Here is a 20,061-nt window from a genome sequence, read left to right as displayed (position 1 = left end):
TCCTCTTATAAATTCAGTAATATAAAGAGTTTAGGAAAGAGGTGTCTCACCATGAATCAAGGTAGAATAAGAGCAATTAAAATACAAGAGAATAAAATTATACAAAGATAAGAAATTAAGAATTGTATAAAACAGGAAATAAGTATGAAAAAATTAGGAGTGCGGAGGATACGACTTAGAAGTACAATGAAAACAGAACAGAAATGAGGTCAGTATAAAAGCTACAAAGGGTGGGTGGGATCTGACCTGGCAGTCAGCATGCAGGTCAGGACATCCGTGTCCCACACGGGAGGGCCTGGCTCTGGCTCCTGACGCAGCTCCCTGCTCCTGCAGACCCCAGCAGGCAGTGGTGACGACTCAAGTGCGTGGCTTCCTGCCATCCGCTTGCAAGACCTGGAATGAATTCCTGGCCACTGGCTCTGGCCCTCGTCGGGAGTTGGCAGTGGCTCTAAACTCTATTTCCCTCAGTTCTCTCTCTTTCTGTGTCTACACCTCCCAAATAAATAAAACTGAAATAAATAAATGAATTTTAAAAGCTTATTAAGGGTAAAATGTAAAGGAATACATTTTTTCTCCAGTGCTTACAATTTAACATGCTTATTTATGTTACAGAGTTTGTACTTAAGTTACAGCCAGCATCCCTAAGTACAGCTGAAGACTTGCTGTTCCGTATTGGAACTGGAGGTTACTTGAGCAGCTGACGAATTAAAGTGATACATCTTAAAAGCAGAGGCCTAAAAAATTTATTTGAACTTGAAACGTCTATTTACTCTTTTAGGTATAGGGCAAAGACTGTTTTCTTAAAATACAAGAACAGAGATTGGAATGATCTGTTGTTTCTCTTATTTTTTTTGAAGATTGATTGATTTATTTGAACGTCAGAGAGGGAGAGACAGAGACAGAGGAAGAGATCTTCCGTCCACTGGTTCACCCCTGAGGTGGCTACAATGGCCAGGGCTGGGCCGGGCAGAAGCTAGGAGTTTCATCCAGGTCTCCCAAGTGGGTGTCAGGGGCCCAAACACTTGAGTCATCTTCTGCTGCTTTCCCGGCTATTTGCAGGAACTGGATTGGAAGTGGTGCATCCAGGACTTGAACCGACGACCATATGGGATGCTGGCATCATAGGCAGTGGCTTTACCCTCTGAGCCACAACACCGGTCCCATTCTTTTCTGATTTGAAAACTTTAATTATTTGTATTTGTGTGAAAGGCAGGGTGACGGAGAGAGACGTGCAGAGAGAGAGAGAGCTCTCCTCTCTGCTGCTTCCCTCCCCGAATGCCCACAACAGCTGAGGCTGAGACTGGGAGCTGGAAGCCCAGTCTGGGTCTCCTAAGAGGGCGGCAGGGACCCTAGTGAGTGTCGCCTGCTGCTTCCCAGGAAGCTGGACCGAAGTGGACTGGGGAGTGCAGGTGCTCCAATATGGTATGCGGGTGTCATACCCACAGAGCCAAATGCCTGTCCCCGCCTGTTGTTTTCCTAACGTAAATAGGCTCATTTGCCTGTCTAGAAATTCCAGTTTTGGTTTCTTTAAAACAGAGCAGAATTTTAAAGACAATCATAAAGTCATCTAGATACATAAGCTGTCTGGACTTTGTGAATTCTGACACTCCAGTTTTGTTGACACATAATTTGATGACAAATTTATTGTTAAAGATTTATCTGAAAGAGTTATAGAGAGAGTAAGAGCGAGAGTGAGAGCAAGAGAGAGAGAGAGAGGGAGGGAGATCTTCCATCCACTGGTTCACTCCCAAATGGCCACAGTAGCCAGGGCTGGGCCAGGCTGAAGCCAGGAGCCAGGAGCTTCCTCCAGGTCTCCCACATGGGTGCAGGGGCCCAAGGACCTGGGCCATCTTCCTCTGATTTCCCAGGCCACAGCAGAGAGCTGGATGGGGAGTGGAGCAGCGGAGCAGCCCGGACTTGAATCCGTGCCCATATGATGGATGCTGGTGCCCCAGGCAGTGGCTTATCCCACAATGCCACAACAATGGCTCCCTGATGACAGATTTTTAAGTTGATTTAGATGTGTTGAGTTTTCCTAAAGCATTCCACTAAGTCCACATAGAAAAAAATGTTCTTTCCCTACTCTGTGTGTTCTTTTCCCTCACTGTGTGTGTGGTATGTACAGTGTGTGATTTTTGGCATGTGTTGTATGGTGAGTGGGTGTGTTGTGTGATGTGTGTATGTATGCTATGTGGTGTGTGGTATGTGCATGTATGGTGTATGTAGGTGGTTTGTGGTGTATATGGTGTGTGGTCTGTATGGTGTGAACAAGTGTGGTATGTATGTATGTAGTATGTATGGCATGTGTGGTGTGTGGTCTGTATGGTGTGAACATGTGTGGTGTGTATGTATGTAGTGTGTATGGCATGTGTGGTGTGTGGTCTGTATGGTGTGAACATGTGTGGTGTGTATGTATGTAGTATGTATGGCATGTGTGGTGTGTGGTCTGTATGGTGTGAACAAGTGTGGTGTGTATGGTATATGTGTGGTATGTAGGATATGTAGTGTGTATGGCATGTGTGGTGTGTGGTATGTGAGTGTGTCTGGTGTGTGAGTGTATGGTATGTGGTATGTATAGGTGGCTTGTGGTGCATGTTTGGTGTGTGTGGTGTGTGTGTGGTATGTATGTGTGATATGGCATGTATATGGTGTATATGGTATGATGTTATATAGTATGTGGTGTATATTACATGTTTATGTTGTGTGCCATGCATGGCATGTAGGGCATGTGTGGTATGTATATGGTATGTGTATGGTGTGTGTGTGATATGTATGTGTGATATGTGGTGCGTATGTGTGTGATGTGTGTATAGTATGTGGTGTGTGTTGCATGTGTATGTTGTGTGGCATGTATGGTGTGTAGGGTGTGTGGTATGTGGTATGCATGTTGTGTATATGCTGTGTGGGTGTATGGTGTATGGTATGAGTGTAGTCTGTGTTGTATGGTATTATGTGTACAGTACATGGATGTGTGTATGGTATGTGTATATATGATGTGTGGTGTGTGGTCTGTATGGTGTGTATGATATGTTGTATGGTGTGTATACTGTGTGATGTGTATGGTGTGAGCTGTGTGTAGTGTGTAGGGTATGTGGAGTGTATGGTGTGTCCTGTGTATGGTGTGCATGGTGCATGTGTGGTGTGTAGGGTGTATGGTATATATGGTGTGTGGTGTGTGGTATGAGTGTAGTATATATGACATATGGGTGTGTGATGTGTTTGTAGTGTGTGTTGTGTGGTATATATGTACAGTATATGTGTGGATATATAGTATATGGTGTGTGCTGCACATGTGTGTACAGTATGTGGTGTGTGTGTGGTACAAGTGTGAGGCATGTGGGGTGTGGTGTGTGTATGTGTGGTATGTGGTCTGTACATAGTGTGTGGTGTGTATCTGGTACATGTGTGTATAGGATGTGTGTGTATGGCACATACATGTGGCATGTAGGTTGTGGTGTGTGTATGTGTGGTATGTGGTCCCTGCATAGTGTGTGGGGTGTGTATGGTACATATGTGTATAGGATGTGGTGTGTGTATGGTATATGTATGTCATGTAGGGTGTGTGGTGCATATATGTGTGGTATGTGGTCCCTGCATAGTGTGTGGGGTGTGTATGGTACATATGTGTATGGGATGTGGTGTGTATATAGGATATGGTATGTGGATAGGATGTGTGTGTATGGTACATGTGCGTATAGGTTGTGGTGTGCATACAGTATGTGTGTGTATGGGATGTGCTGTGTGTATGGTACATATGTGTATATGTTGTGGGTGTGTATGGTACATATGTGTATATGTTGTGGTGTGTGTATAGGTTGTGGTGTGTGTATGGGATGTGGTGTGTGTATAGGATGTGTGTATAGGTTGTGGTGTGTGTATGGGATGTGGTGTGTGGATAGGATGTGTGTGTAGGATGTGGTGTGTGTATGGTACGTGTGTGTATAGGATATGGTACGTGTGTGTATGGGATGTGGTGTGTGTGTATGGTACATATGTGTATATGTTGTGGTGTGTGTATAGGTTGTGGTGTGTGTATGGGATGTGGTGTGTGTATGGGATGTGGTGTGTGTATAGGATGTGTGTATAGGTTGTGGTGTGGATGGTACGTGTGTGTATGGGATGTGCTGCGTGTATGGTACGTGTGTGTATAGGATATGGTATGTGTGTAGGATGTGGTGTGTGTATGGTACATGTGTGTATATGTTGTGGTGTGTGTATAGGTTGTGGTGTGTGTATGGGATGTGGTGTGTGTATGGTACATGTGTGTATATGTTGTGGTGTGTGTATATGTTGTGGTGTGTGTATGGGATGTGGTGTGTGTATGGGATGTGGTGTGTGTATGGTACATGTGTGTATATGTTGTGGTGTGTGTATAGGTTGTGGTGTGTGTATGGGATGTGGTGTGTGTATGGGATGTGGTGTGTGTATGGGATGTGGTGTGTGTATAGGATGATGTGGTGTGTGTGTATGGTACATATGTGTATATGTTGTGGTGTGTGTATAGGTTGTGGTGTGTGTATAGGTTGTGGTGTGTGTATATGTTGTGTGTGTATATGTTGTGGTGTGTGTATATGTTGTGGTGTGTGTATAGGTTGTGGTGTGTGTATGGGATGTGGTGTGTGTATAGGATGTGTGTATAGGTTGTGGTGTGGATGGTACGTGTGTGTATGGGATGTGCTGTGTGTATGGCACGTGTGTGTATAAGATGTGTTGTGTGTGTTGGGTGCCAGGTGGGGCTCCCTCTTCTCTGCTCTGAGGTGCGTGTTCTCTGGTCCTTGTGCCTCGGGCGCTGCGTGTGTGGGTGACAGTGCTTTTCTCTTGGAAGGAGTCGGAGGAGGTAGCGGAGGAGGAGGGTGCAGAGGCGGAAGCAGAGGAGGAGCCGGGAGACGAAGGAGAGGAAGACTCCTAGGCCTGCACTCACTCACCGTTCCCAGGTAACTGCAGGGTGAACAGCTTGGCCCGGCCCCTGGGTTAGCTTCCTGGGTAGGGGGGCTGCTTGTCTCAGGCCACGTGTCCCTCCGAGACCCCATCTGCACTCCCTCCCAAAGCCATCGAGCTGTGGTGGCTGGGATTTTGGGGGAGAGGCTGTGAGGCCAGGGCGGGCTTGTTCCTGCTCGCTCCCTCCTCCTCCTCGTGGCCTCTCTGACCAGGCACAGAGGGCGCTGCTGTCAGTGAGAGGAGGAGGAGGAGGGTGATAGTATCGAATGACGAGCATGACAGGTCTTGGGGACCCAGGGCGCTTGCACAGTGGGGGCGGCGCGCGGGCAGAGTGCGTGGTAGCCATGGGAATGTTGCCTTGTCATTAGAGCGAACTCGAGGACAGTGAGGTCAGGGACATTAAAAGGGTGCTTTAGACTCTTTCATGAGGGCCCCAGACCTCTGGTGAGGAACGTGAGAGCGGGGCAGGGGCCAGCTGGCCTGCAGGGGCCAGCGGGGGTGGGGGCACCCCGGCATCCAGCACTGGCTCGGTGGTGGAGCTCGGCCCTGCGTGGACTTACCGGCAGCAGCGCTTTGTGTTGCAGAGACGCTCGGACTTGGGGGTGGGGCTGCCCTTCTGTGAAACGCGGATACCCCCAAAACGCCCCGCTGTATTATTAGGGCGCCTCAGAGCTGGTGAGGGTGGCTGTCCCCCTTTAGGACTGGGCCATAAAGCTTTGATGACTCGTTAAAATCCCAGAGCAAATCAGCCTATGACTGGCTGTGTCCCCGAATTCTCTCAGCTGTCTCCTTTAGGGCCAGCTGATGGTCCTGTGGGGTCTCGATCCCATTACTAAGGGATCCATTTTTGAAAAAAATAAAAAAAGGAAAGAAAAACTAGCAGCTTATTTTAAGAAATTCTTCCTGAAGAGGAGGGGAAGTGGAAACGTGCTGGGAACAGGAACGGAACCCAGCGAAACTCACGGGAGGAGACCCCCAAGTGATGTTTACATCGGCCGCTGTCCCCTGGCTGTGAGGCTCTTTAAAAGTCCTGCCATTGTGAGTCACATTGTAGAAAAAAATAATAATAATAATGGGTGTGACACAGCTGAGAGCATCGTCCTCGTGGACAGCTGGCTTCAGAGGCAGCGCAGGTCGGCAAGGCACCCGCTCCTCGCAGGGCCCCTGGTCGTCTGTGGTGAGGCCCGAATGCCGGACAGCGCCCGAGTGAGCTGGGTGGCCCTGAGCCCGGAGACACTCAGTAGCCTTTAAAAATGCTGCCTGCACAGCCAGGCATTCTGCAAACCGCCCACTGCCGAAGGCAAAACCGTGTCCCGGCCCCAGCCCATAGACAGCGCTGGCGTCTCACTTGGAAAGATGGGTTCCGGCAGAACTCAGCAGCCAAAAACGCGGGCAGAATCCTCGTTAGGAACTGGAGGCAGAAATGAAATTGCTGCTTGGGTCCCTGGAGAACAAGGCTTGGGATTCCGTCTCTGCAGAGGCTGCCGGTTACAGGTTCAGCATCCCCCTGTCCCCTCCAGCTACGAGCCTGTGAAATTTCCTCTCCGGCCTGGAGCTATAAAGCCAGTCTGGATTTTCCCAGGAAAATGCGGCAGGGAAGCTGCAGCTGCAGGTGCTGGCTTGATGCCTGTTAGCTCCGAGAAAGGATGCCAGCCTGGCTCAGTTTTCCAGGGGAAAAATGTGTTTTTCCTGCCTTGCACTGGGGAGCAGAGGATGAGTACTGGTTTAAAGGTATGGGGAGGGGGGGTCCAGGATGCTTGAGAACAGAAGTGTTTCCGATTCTGGGTGATTTGCGCGGACCTCACCGGTTGAGCATCCCTCTTCTGAAAACCCCAAATGCCCCCAGATCGGAAAAGGACGCCTTGGGTTCATTCGCAGCATTTTGCATTTGGGCGCTTCAGCTCAGGGCTCCTCAGCCTGCCCTTGCCTTTGACGTGTGTTAAATCCTGGAGGTCATGTCTTCTGTCTCTAACACCCTCTCCCTCACCCTTCCCCTGTCTTTCAGAAACCCCAAGCCACGAAGCAGCACCTCACACGCCTCCCCTCAAAGCACACGCAGTGAAATCCTTGGGCCGGAAGCCAGCACTTGGGGTTTGCTGAGGACGTGTGCCCCCCCCCCCCCATCATGTGCTAGATGCACTTGAATCCACCTACGCACTCCTGTCAATCTGAAACTCAGTGTGACGGCGACAGACGCGTGGCCTCATGTGCCTGTCACTCTTGGCTTCATTGCTTAATATTTTTTTTCCTCTGCATGATTAGGTTTTCTTGTTCATGCTCTGAAACCCTGCCCAGAGGCTGCAGACCTCTGGGGGACCCCGGCAAAGCACTTCTTCATGCCTGCCTTAAGCTCCGTGTCTCAGAGTTAGCTTGTGAGAAGGATGCGCCTTCCAGAGCACAGCCAGCTAAATAAAGACGAATGGCACCTCTCTCGTCCCAGGGGGCGTCCTTTCTTTGCTCTCCGTCCATCCACCTGCGGCGGCGCCTGCCTGCCCACCCTGGAGGGCTGTTTGTGCCTGCCGTGATGATTCACCCGTCCACACTTTCAGGCAGCTCCGATCGCTCGTCCCATCAGGCTGTGCCGCAGACGCACCGCCGTCCACTTTGTCCTCGTAGCCTCCCTGCCCCCTTGTCCGCGTGGAGGGGGTGCTGGGTGTGTGTGGGGGTGGGAGGGAGGCATTTGCAGCCTGGGGCCTTTGCATACTTCTGAGCTGCAGGGAGCCGCCGCCGCCTGTGTCTGGCGCCACTGCGGACTTGCAGTCATGGCTGCTGCATGCAGAGCCCGGGATTGTAGTTTTGCCTCCGATGGCCAGGACTGTGTGCTCCGCATCCGCACGTCCAGCTCCCGCGACGGCACCCCAGGTAGGTTTGGCGGCGCCGCTGTGCTCACCTGCCCCGCCTTGCCGGTCAGGAGCTGTTGTCTCTGTCTGGGAAGTGTTTGTGGCTGGCCCTCCTCGCCTTGCAGATCTCCTTGCAGCAAAGGCTGCTCTGCGTCACTGGGGAACCCGGTCTCTTGGCTGTGCCTTTCCCTCTTTCCCGGCCGTTATGGAAATCCACAGGGGGTGCCATGAACTCTTCCCCTCCTGAGTCCGCCTGTTGGTGTGGCAGCTGAGCTGTTTGTGTCTTCTGGGAATGCAGGCTAGGGTCGCACAAGTCCAGTGACCTCGGGAACTCTGCGGGCAGCCCTTGTCTTGTTACCATAGTAACAGGAAAATACATCTCAGGTGCTCTTTTCCCCAATGTTGAAGTCGTCTACTTTAAAAACATTCCTCCCCCTGCTGAAAATAAGGCAGAGGGCTGCAGAAGTTCATATAATTAAACATTAATTTCTATTTTTGTTTCATTATTTCAAGTTATGTCTTATCTAAAAAGCCTGCATTTTTTTTTTAAATCACAAAAATCCCACACACAAAGAGGCCTTAAGCTTTTTGCTGTGGCTTAGGGCTGATTTTGAGCCTTTTTGTGGGGAAGGAGAATGGAGATGGATTTGGCTAGATGCCAATTTCCCTCCCATTGCTCATTTTTTTTAAGTGAAAACAAGTATTTGTGCTAACAATAAGCAAAAATAACAAACCAGACCACTTATTTAAATCAAATGAATCTTTTCTCATACTGTCTGCTTTCCTGTAGTTGAAAATTAGCATCCTAGGAGAGTATATTTATTTGCATTTCATTTTCTTTAGGGCATCATTGAAATGCAAAATCACTTAGATCAATAATGCCGAGCAAATAGTCTCCGTCCTCGTCTGGTTTCGGTTTTGAGAGTCTCCCGGCCTCAGTGCTCGGTGGAAATGTGGGGACGGAGATGCTAGAACGTAGTTATGCAGTGTGGTTAGAAAACCCACCTGGGATACTTCCAGAAGTGAACCGCATTGGAATCAGGGAGAAGCAACCGTTCAGGAGAAAGCCCCACGAATAGGCAACATAATTTTGCAGAAAAGAAAGGAAGAAAAGAGACATGGAAGAAGCTGATGCTGATCGGAAGTTGAGGTTCAAGGGCTTGGGTGGAGGGCGGTGTCTCTTCTGCTGTTTTGATTTCAGAGAGCGACACATTCCTTTGTGTGTTCCAGCCGCAGAGCCCTAACAGCCCTTCTCCCTCCTCTGTGGGCTCACATCTTCCTCTGTTCAGGAATCCTGCATCCCCTCCGTGTTGGGGATGGCTTGCGCTCCCCCTTGAGCTCGCGCTGTCTCCTCGATTACAGGTCAGAGGCACAGGAAGACCCCGGAGTAGACTGACAGCAGAGGTTCTTGGGGAATATTTCCAAACTTTTCCTTTGAAAACCGGTTTGACCCTGCAACCTGTGCAGGTGTGCGGGTGTCCTGTCTCTAGCGTGTGGTAATAATAGAGAATGGCCAGCAGGTGGTGATAAAGGACAAGCCTCTCCGTGTGGCGTCGCTGCCTCCAGCGGCCCTCTGGCCACGTCCTAGAGCCCGGCCACTGTAAGTTAAAACTGGAAGGCAGCACGTGTTACTTGTCAGTGAGACAGAGAAGGAGCTCCAGTGGGCAAATTAATTAGTGTATGGTTTATAATTCTCTCATATAAGGTAATTTATTTTGGGCGACATACGAAGTCTTTTTTTTTTTTAAGATTTATTTATTTATTTGAAATGCAGTTACAGAGAAGCAGAGACAGAGAGAGTCTTCCATCTGCTGGTTCACTCCCCAGTTGGCCACAACAGCCTGAGTTGCACTGATCTGGAGCCAGGAGCCTCTTCTGGGTCTCCCACGCGGGTGCAGGGGCCCAAACATCTGGGCCATCTTCTACTGCTTTCCCAGGCCGTAGGAGAGAGCTCAATTGGAAGTGGAGCAGCCGGGACTCAAACCGGCACCCATATGGGATGCTGGCACTGCAGGTGGCAGCCTTACCCGCTGTGCCACAGCACTGGCCCCACGAAGTCTTAAAAGCTGTTAGAATCAGTAACTGGGGGGAGGACTTTGGCACCGTTGTTGTGGTGCTGCTCGGGGGTCCTGCCTCCCGCCGTGGAGTGTTTGGGTTTGAGTCCTGGCCCTGCTTTGACTGAAGCTCCCTGCTGATGCAGACCTGGAGGCAGCAGGTGATGGTGCAGGTTGAGCCTCACTGAGGTCTGGGCGCCTGGATTCAGCCTGGTCCAGCCCCAGCCGGGTGGGCCTTTGGGGAGTGAACCAGCGAATGTGAGAACTCTGTGTGCCTCCATCTCTCTGCCTTCCAGAAATCAAATAAATGCAAACGTTTTGAAAAGCAACAAAAACCCCAGTAAGCGGCGAGAAACGCATCCCGGTTTTCTTTCTCTGCAAGGAGCAGAGGCAGCTTCTCCAGCCTTCTGCTTGATTAAAAAGGACATCTAAAGCTTGAGATAGGATTAGGCCAAATCCACCAAAACGCAGCTTGCAGGCTCAGTCAGAGGGGTTAACACAGGGTTCCCATGGTATCGGGGGGGTGGAGACAGGAGGCCGGAGGGAAACTGTGTCCGAGGCCTTCCCCTGGGGTTTCCTGAGCCCCAGCAGGGTCTCAGTGGGTGTGATCAAGTTAAGATGAGGTCATTAGGGTGGGCCCCATGTCCTTATCCAGAGGGGAAAATGTCACTTAGGGAAGCAGGACGCACAGGGAGGCAGCAGCCGCAAGCCCAGAAGACCAGGGGTTGCCGCTGCCCTGGCTCCTGGAGAGGCCAGGCCGGGGTCTCATCGGGGTCTCATGGGGTCTCGGAGTGAGCGCCGCCCTGCTGGCTGACTTGACTCCCAGGGTCCATTCCTGCGGTCCTCAGCCCTCCAGCCTGTGGTACGTGGTTACAGCAGCCCCAGGACACCTGCACACCTGGCTCTGTGGGACTTCTCCTTTCCTGCCTGGCCCTCTGCGGCGTCGTGGCCTTGTCTTTCTCTTCTCGGCCTTTAGATAAGCGTGTTTCCGAAGGGCCAGTCTGGGACTTTCTGTTCTGTACCTGTGCGTCTCCACTTGGCGACTTCCTCCTTTTGGTGGCTTTGCCATAAATGCTGAAGATTCTCTTGTCCTCGTGTGTGTTAGACTCCGAGTGGCAAGGGAGGGGACACCCTCAGATCACCTTTACCGCAGGACGCTTACCCCGTCACACACGGTCGGATGGCACTTGCAACAGCAGAAGGTGACCCGTGTCGGTGAACCCTGTGTGCTGTTGGTGGCACCCTCGCTATGGAACCCAGCGTGGAGCTCCGGAAAAAAATTGAAACGAGAATGACCATGACTCAGCGATTGCAGTCCAGGGCTTTAACCCAACAGTGCTGCCAGCAGGGTGTGGAACAAGCCTTCGAGCGTCTAGGTTCTTAACGGCACAAGTCGCAATCGCTAAACAGTGGCAGCAACCCCAGGGTCCCACGTTAGACAAGGGAGGTCACGGCGTGGTGGCGGGTTGTGCAGCTTTCAGAGGAGGGAGACCCCCTGGGTGAGCCGGGAGGACCCTGTGCCGCGTGCAGTGAACCAGCGCAAAGATGACGCCCGTGTGGGTCCGCTTAGCCCAGGTCCCCAGAGCGGCCACGCTCAAAAGCAGACAGCAGGGGCCGTTGTTGTGCAGGGAGTGTGGGGTTTCTGCAGGATGAAAAGACTTCCAGTGATAATGACCATAAAGACCAAACAAGGCTACAAAGACCTACTGTGTGTGTGTGTGTGTGTGTGCGTGTGTGTGCGGGGGGTGAGGGGGGCTAGGGCAGACTTCAGAGCGCAGAACTCAGGAGGCCCTCAAATGCGTCTACTGCAGCCATGATTCAGAGTGTCCACTGCACGCCTCCCCCTGGATGTCCCTCGGGTCCCGCGAGCTCAGTGAAGCCAAACACCCAGCTCATCTCCGTTGCCAAACCTTGATGCGCTATTTCTGTTGAGATTAAACTCAATCTTCCAGCCATCGCACTTTCAGCCTTGGCACTGTCTGAAAAACATGTTCTTCTTATTAAAAAAGTAATATGTGCTCATAAAACTTTTAAAGAAAATACAGACAAGTAAAAAGATAAGCATAAAATCATCTAAAATCTCTCTGCCTGGAAACAACCGTTAATATCTTTTTATTGCATTTTGCCATTATTTTTCTGCACACTTGTTCATCTGTTTAGAAATTGTCTTTTGCAAATTTATTTTTATCTGACTCTGACTGTTTTCTCCTGTGTCGCTCCCCCTCTTCACGGAGGAACGACACAGGACCCTGCGCTGTTCTTTCGTCTGCTCGGCCCTCCCCGGGTTTGCTGCTGGTTCTTCCCGGGTTGGCTACTGTCCCTTCCACCTCCGTGGAAGGGCGGTTCCCCCTGGCCACTTTCCCCACTTCCGCAGGGGAGCGGCACACCGCTGGCCGGCTCTCTCGGGGGCTGCACAGGTGTTCCCCTTAGATGTTCCTCTTAGATGTTCCTGGTACATGCCGTCTCTCTCCTCCTTTATAGTCCTCCTCCGCCAATCCCAACTCGGCTGCCCACACGCCGAGTACGCTGCTCTCCTCCAATCAGGAGCAGGATCAGCTCCTGGAGGTCATCACTCAAGTTGGCAAGAGGCAGCTGCGTAGAAGCTGTTTTCTCCTCTCCCAGCGCCATATTGTGGGAGAGCAGATGCATAGAATAAGTCTTAATTCCAGTAACTCAGTCCAGTCCGGGTTGCTCCCCACACTCCTGTAATTAAACCGTCTTCAGCAATATCCTATTTACTGCTATGTAACAGTCTATTGTGTGAATGCACCATAGGATCTAAAAATCTCCTAATGCTGGGTTGAATTTTTGAGATCGAATACAGCGCTGTGGAGAAGGTCTCTGCAGTGTGGTCCTTCTTTGTATTCATAATTAATTCCTTAGGAGGAACTCGCAGAAGTAAAATGATTTGCAAGATTAAAAGGCATGTAAATTTCTCGGGTACTCATTTTAATTTCCCTTCACTATTCTTTTAATTCCTTTGTTAATTTGAGAGAAAAAGATACTTCATTATTTTTTCAATTTGCATGTCTTTATTAGTAAAGTGGTTGCGTGTCTTAGCTGTATTGATTGCATATTTTTGGTGTTTTCCTTCTGTGGCAACTGACTTTCCATGTTCTTTGCCTGTTGTTCTTTCTCTAACACTTTCTTCCACTGTCCTTAGCCCCTCTTCCAGATCTACACAGCATGTCCTGTGTGTTAGCTAGGGCTCTTCAGAGAAACAGACCAGTAAGATACAAACACACCCCACACCACACACACACAGATCCTACACAATCCACACCTCACACCTTCCCCCAACACACAGTGTGTCAGCGTTCATGGAAAAATGGATTTTCTTTTTAAAAAACATTTCCTTCCTTCCTTCCTTTAAAAGGCAGAGTTACAGAGAGACGAGGAGAGACAGTTTTGTTGACAAATAATTTGATGGCATATTTATTTTTAAAGTTGTATTTATTTGAAAGAGTTAGAGAGTGAGAGCGAGAGTGAGAGAGCAAGAGAGAGAGGTCTTCCATCCACTGGTTCACTCCCCAGATGGCTGCGACGACTAAGGCTGGGCCAGGTGGAAACCAGGAGTCAAGGGCCAGAAGCTTCTTCTGGGTCTCCCACGTGGGTGCAGGGGCCCAAGCACTTGGGTCATCTTCTGCTGCTTTCCCAGGCCATAGCAGGGAGCTGGATCGGAAGTGGAGCAGCCAGGACTCAAGCCAGTGGCCATACGGGATGCCTGCAGTGCAGGCGGCTTAACCCGCTGTGCCACAGTGCTGGGCCCTTCCTCATTTGTTTTTTAAGCCACAGAACTTGTCCAGATAGAAGTGCAGTATAAAGATCAGAGGCAGAGCTGCCCCAAGTGCAGTTTACAGAGACCTTGAACCCCAAGAAGACCCACTTTTGAAAACCTTGGGCTAAATTATGCGATCAAAAAACCAGTTCTACTGAGATTCACTTTCCGGGGCAGCAGGCAGCCACTTTGAGCGTGCAGTTAGCTGGGTTCTGACAAGCGTGTGTGTTCACCAGTATTAGGGCCGGGGGCGTCTCCCGCATCCGGTGGGGTCCTCTTGCGGTGCTGTGCGGCCTTCCTCGCCCTGCACCCCGGCGGGCGCCCGGTGCTCTGCCCCTGCACCATCCCGCCTAGCCTTATCCTGTTCTCGAGGGTCGCATAAACGAGTAAGGGCTCCTGTGGTGTCTGCTTCCTCCCCCAACGCAGGATCTTTGAGCCGTGGCGGCACCATTGCGGTTTTGGCAGCTTGCTCCTTCCTGTGGCTGTGGCCACCCGGCTGGGGTGGGCTCGCTCTTCACCCCGCTGCTCAGGGGTGCATTCACAGTGTCCGGTCTGGGAGGCGTTTGAAGGAATCTTCCAGGGACATCCGCACAGAGTCTTTCTGTGTGCGGATGTTTTTACTTCCCCTGAGCAGTTACCAAGTGGGGAGTCCAGGTTGTAGGTTGCTGAGGGCGAAATCTCCAGCCCACTCATTTTTGTGACCCAGAGCTCAGCGCCTTGGGCTCAAGTGTCAGCAAAGGGAAGGAATCCACACGGAATCTCCCCTGCGCCAGGTGCTCTGGAAGGAGTCACTTACAGGTTGTTGAGTGGCTGGCAGGTGGCAGGGTTCTAAGCCCTACCTTGGAGACCTCCTGTGTACTTTTTTAAAAAAGATTATTTATTTATTTGAGAGGCAGGGTTAGAGAGAGAGAGAGAGAGAGAGGGAGAGAGCGAGAGAAAGAGAGAGAGACACCGAGAGAGATTTTCCATCTGCTAGTTCACCCCCCAAATGGCCTTAACAGCTAGAGCTGGGCCTATCTGAAGCCAGGAGCCAGGAGCTTCTTCCGGGTCTCCCACGTGGGTGCAGGAGACCAAGGACTTGGGCCATCTTCTGCTGCTTTCCCAGGCCATAGCAGAGAGCGGGATCGGAAGAGGAGCAGCTGGGACTTGAACTGGCGCCCATATGGGATGCCGGCGCTGCGGGAGGGCGGAGGCTTAGCCCACTACGCCGCAGTGCCGGCTGCCTCCTGCGTGCTTTCAATCATCTCTGCTTTACCTCTGGTACCCACTGCAACGTGAGCGCTGTGTAACCCGCTGTCATACTCTGCTGGGAAATGATGACAAGGCGGAAAAGCCTGCCCAGCTTCAGTATGGGTGGAGTTTTTTGGTTTTGAATATTTTTGGTCCACGGTGGTTTGACTCCACAGATGCGAAGGAAGGGCCATGTGTGCTGAGTCCTTCCAATAACCGCAAGACCTGAGTGTTATCTCGACAACATTTTACTCCTGGAAGTAGGCTGCCTTGGCGGGCGCAGCCAGGAGATGGTAGAACCGGGAGTCAAAGAGAGAGCGGGCTTGCACAGGCCACGTCCACCTGTTTCTACCGTTCGTGGCTGCCTGGCCAGGCAGCTGAGTCCTTCCGCTCCGCGGGCGCCTCGCTGGGGCCCGCTGAGCCGCTGCGCCCAAAGCAGGGCCAGACTCTGCCGCGGTGAGGTCGGAAAGCCAGTCTTTCGCTCCAGGGCCGGGCCGGGGCACTTTGCTGGATCACTTCCTATGCAAAATAGCATCATCGGAATCCAAACACACTGGCCTGCGGTTCTTGTGGAAGTTTTGGCGAATTCTCTGGCTCATCACGCACGGACTTGAAGCAGAAGAGCCTTCCCGTGGGGCCCGGGCCTGTGTGCAGCCTGGAATCTTTCCAAGGAGAAGAGCTTATTTATTTATTTATTTGACAGAGTTAGACAGGTTAAACAGTGAGAGAGAGCGACAGAGAGAAAGGTCTTCCTTCTGTTGGTTCACCCCCCAAATGGCTGCTACAGCTGGATCTGAAGCCAGGAGCCAGGTGCCTCTCCTGGTCTCCCATGCAGGTGCAGGGCCCAAGCACTTGGGCCATCCTTCACTGCCCTCCCGGGCCACAGCAGAGAGCTGGCCTGGAAGAGGAGCAACCAGGACTAGAACCGGTGCCGCAGGTGGAGGATTAACCAAGTGAGCCACGGCGCCGGCCCCCGAGAAGAGCTTTGAAGGGAGCCAGTGTTCTCGGAGACTCCATCCATCCACGCCCTCCGAGTGCACAGGGAACAGCTGCTGGCCGCAGCTGGGACACGCTGGCTTGTCCATGCGAATTAACCCAATATTGAACTACCTGTCTTGTAGGTAAACAGTACGTGGCCCTGGCTTCCCTGCAGGGTCGCTGTTCTCTCCAGCATCCCAGAACCCAGCAGGCAAAGGGTTACGCAGGCATCTCCTCAGGGGCCTCCTGGACCTGCCCAGGGCCTTGGCCACCGGTTGGCCAGACTGGTGGCTCGGTCTGAATGAAGCTCCTGTCTCAGTGTGACCTGCAAACCAGGAATGTACAGGCAGCTCGACCATTCCAGAATCCAGAATTCTGTGGAGAATGGAACAGGAAGATGTTTATTTTGGTGCAAAAATATTTGAAATCCGTGCATGCTTTTCTCATAACGCACGTTTTCCTGAGCGTTTCGAAGGCCCTTTATGTGCGTGAACTTCAACATGTCTTGCACCCAAATAAACATATTTTAATGACTTTTTCACGCAGCTTTTGAAGTACTCTTGTATTATCTCACTGTCAGTATGAACAAAGTCGTTTTTGTCTCTTCCCAACTCAAACGCATGCTTCCAGCAGAGACAATTTGGTTACAGTCTGCAGACTGCCTGGAGTAGGGGAGGAACACGGTGAGTTTTCCAGACCTTGCGATTCTCCTCTGAGAGGGACTCCCGGGACACAAAGCAGACAATACGAGGGAAACAGAGGTGTGTTAGTGTGCATGAGACGGGACTCGGTCTCCGAGAGCTGGGTGAGAATCCAGGGTACCAGCCTCAGCTGGAACAAAGACGAAGGGGCCAGGCAGGAGGCCAACCAGGAAAAGCGGGTGCAGGGCCCGCGGTTTCCTGTGCAGGTGGCGCAGCGGGCGCGCTGCTCCAGACGCCCAGGCTCACCCTTGCCTCCGGACCGTGCCCTCTCTGCCTCACACTCCCCGCCCCCGACACGTGGGGCTTGTTGGGTCACCTCCTTTAGGGGTCTGCTCAGTGTCCTCTTGTCACAGAGCCCCCCACCCCGGGGCCACGCAGTTTACCATGGGATTCTCTTACAAGGCTAGAGTACCGTGTGGTTACTGCTAGCACCACCCCTACGTGTCTACACCCAAGAGAGGCAGGAGCCCCCATGCACACGGGAATCCCCGACATCACTGCCGGGACACAACTCAAACGCCGTTCGCGAATGAACACGCGCTGTGCTTACAATGGGCTGCTATTCCGCCAGGGCGGGAACGAAGTGCTGACGCGTGCTGTGATATGGTGCTCATGGAGAGAGGCCCTCATGGGGTCCCAGGGACGTGGAGTGTCCCCAGTGAGCAAGTGCAGAGAGACGACAAGCAAGTGAACGCCAGCCTGGGCCTGGGGGCGAGGAGGCAGCGAGAATGACTGCCTGCCGGGTGCTTTCTTGTTGGGGTGGGGGGGTGTCCTGGGGCTGGCGCTTCCACCTGTGGCGCCGGCATCCTGTGTGGGTGCTGTTCCTGTCCTGGCTGCTCCACTTCTGATGCAGCTCCCTGCCGCTGCGCCTGGGCAGGCAGTGGAAGAGGACCCTGCACCCTCGTGGGAGACCTGGAGGAAGTTCCTGGCTCCTGGCTTCGGCCTGGCCCAGCCCTGGCCGTTTTGGCTATTTGGAGAGAGAATCAGTGGATGGAAGACCTCTCTCTCTCTCTCTCTCAATAAAATCAATCTTTAAAAAATGCCCTGGAGGTAGACAGTGAGGATGGTTCCAATAATTCTCTTTCAAAAATACTAAAAAAAATTGATTTCCATTATTTAAAAAGGGTGAATTTTTATGAATTCTATTTCAATAAAATAGTTATAAGGAAAATTTGAACTTATTCTTCTGTAAGATCTTTGTGTCCAGGAAGACACTGAAAAAATGGGAGGACTTTGAGAAGTTTGTGGCAAATGGAATGAAAATTTATTTGGGTGCAAAAAGTCTTGAAATCGAAGCATAGATTTTTCAGAGTGCGTTTTCTCAGAACTTCTGGAAGAATCCTCATTCATATGGCTGTCTACATGTGTTTGCCCCCTAATAAACTTGTTTTTTGTTCTATTTTCCACAAACTTTTTGAAGCACCCTTGTCCTAAGGTGACTTGAGCGTATGTGGTTGTAATGTACACGGAGACTCCGTGTTATTCCTTTCAGGTGTGCTGCGAAATCAGTCAACACACTTATGGACTCTTCCTTGATGCTTGGGTCCAGGCCCCGGCGTCCAAGCGCTCGTCTCCACAGGCCTGCTCAGGCTGGCATGACGGAAATGACGGAGGCCGTGAGTGCCTGTGCTTGGGCTTTGGTATTCTGGCCAGCAGGAATCTTGACTAGGGAAAGCGTTTGATATGTGCGGATGTGAGGGTCCACTTGCAGCAGTCTCTATGTTGTACTTCAAGTGCCCGCTCTTTCTCTCTGTCTCTCTCTCTGTCACACACACACACACACACACACACACACACAGGTGCAGGTACCCGTGGTTGGATCTGTCACACACACACACACAGGTGTGGCACACATGGTTGGATCTGTCACACACACACACGCAGGTGCGGGCACCCGTGGTTGGATCTGTCACACACACACGCAGGTGTGGCACACATGGTTGGATCTGTCACACACACACACAGGTGCAGGCACCCGTGGTTGGATCTGTCACACACACACACACAGGTGCAGGCACCCGTGGTTGGATCTGTCACACACACACGCAGGTGCGGGCACCCGTGGTTGGATCTGTCACACACACACACACACACCCACACACGCAGGTGTGGCACACATGGTTGGATCTGTCACACACACACGCAGGTGCGGGCACCCGTGGTTGGATCTGTCACACACACACACACAGGTGCAGGCACCCGTGGTTGGATCTGTCACACACACACGCAGGTGCGGGCACCCGTGGTTGGATCTGTCACACACCCACACACACACCCACACACGCAGGTGTGGCACACATGGTTGGATCTGTCACACACACACACACACGGGTGCAGACACACGCAGGTGGGTCTGCCATTCCAGATCCTGAAACGGCACAGCCAGCTTGCTCTTGCAGTCAAGAAAGGAACTTTGGTTCTTAGTTGGTGTCTTTGGCCTCGTGGTTAAGATACTGGTGGAGACGCCCACACCACATCCCAGTACCCTGATTTCACTCCTGGCTCCAGCTGGGAGGCAGTCGGCGATGGCTCCAGTACCTGGGTCCACACCACCCGCTTGGGAGACCTGGACTGGTTTTCAGGCTCTGGGTGCCAGCCTGACCCCGCGTTGGCTGTTGCAGGCATTTGGGGAAATGAGCCAGCAGATGGGAGTTCTCCTGTCTGTTCAGGCTCTCTGACAAAGAATAACAAATAAAATATTTTAGAGAAATGACTCAGTGAGAGATTTAAAAAATCAGGGCGGCGTTGCTTCCGCAGGCACTGTTTGGTAACCTTTGCTCCCCGCCTTCAGGCTCAGGGCTCTTGCACTGGTTTCACTAGGACGGTGAGCCACGGAGCAGTCTCGGCAGCCCTCCTGTTGGCGGCGCGCTGGAGAGTGGGCGTGGAGCAATCTGCTGTGCAGAGACGGTACGGTAGAGATAGAGCAGGAGGGTGTGACGGGCAGTGCCTAAGACACCCCAGCCAGAGCCTGGTTTGGCTTCCCAGGTGATATTTGGGCTGCAGCGGGAGGGGGTCAGGTGGACTCCCTCTTTCAGTCCAACCGCAGGATGGTGATGAATTCCGGGGTGAGTGGGGGTGGGCTCTGTGGGGGTCGTGAGCGTCTCCGTGTGGCCGTCAGGGTTGCGCCCAGGTCAGCCCACGCCTGAAGCGCCCGAGTCGCCTTCCCCAGCCGTGTGCGAGCAGAGCAGGGAGCCGCAGCTGCTGCGGGCGCGCTCCCCCTGCCTGGTCGCTGCTTCTTCCTCCCGCTGCCTCCTCTGCCTTACTCCCTCTCGCCTCCCCCTGCATTTCCCCTTCCCTCCCTCCTCCCTTCCAGCTACCACCTACTGAGTGTCTGCTGTGTGCAGCGCTTTCTCCACAGGCTCCCATTCAGTCACACGACCGGCATTGCTGGCCCTGTTTCACCACCAGGAGACTGACACGCAAACATAGGCTGAAGCTCTCCCAGCAGGGAAGAGCCGCTGCATGCGAAGCTGGCATCGCCAAGGGCTGCTCCACTTCTGATTCAGCTCCCCGCTAGTGCACCTGGGGAAGACTGAGAGACC

General features: G+C 52.1%; 2 protein-coding genes across 3 annotated transcripts in view; both read left to right on the top strand.

Annotated features, from left to right (window-relative positions):
- SH3BGR (SH3 domain binding glutamate rich protein) overlaps positions 1-7,367 on the top strand; it is a 67,595-nt gene extending 60,228 nt beyond the window's left edge. For both annotated transcript variants that reach the window (XM_051833564.3, XM_089330536.1), the window contains 2 exons: positions 4,826-4,934; positions 6,944-7,367. In XM_051833564.3, the coding sequence (XP_051689524.1) occupies positions 4,826-4,909 (84 nt within the window). In that variant the 3' untranslated portion in view covers positions 4,910-4,934; positions 6,944-7,367. The remainder of the gene's footprint in view (positions 1-4,825; positions 4,935-6,943) is intronic.
- A 130-nt stretch (positions 7,368-7,497) lies between these two features.
- B3GALT5 (beta-1,3-galactosyltransferase 5) overlaps positions 7,498-20,061 on the top strand; it is a 143,390-nt gene continuing 130,826 nt past the window's right edge. The window contains exon 1 of the mRNA XM_089330533.1: positions 7,498-7,800. Within this exon, the coding sequence (XP_089186659.1) occupies positions 7,744-7,800 (57 nt within the window). The 5' untranslated portion in view covers positions 7,498-7,743. The remainder of the gene's footprint in view (positions 7,801-20,061) is intronic.

Source organism: Oryctolagus cuniculus, chromosome 4 (genome assembly GCF_051225735.1).
Source record: "Oryctolagus cuniculus isolate XC-2025 breed Fujian yellow rabbit chromosome 4, ASM5122573v1, whole genome shotgun sequence".
NCBI lineage: Eukaryota > Metazoa > Chordata > Mammalia > Lagomorpha > Leporidae > Oryctolagus > Oryctolagus cuniculus.
The sequence above is the reverse complement of the archived record's forward strand: the minus strand, read 5'-3'. Positions and strand labels throughout refer to the sequence as shown.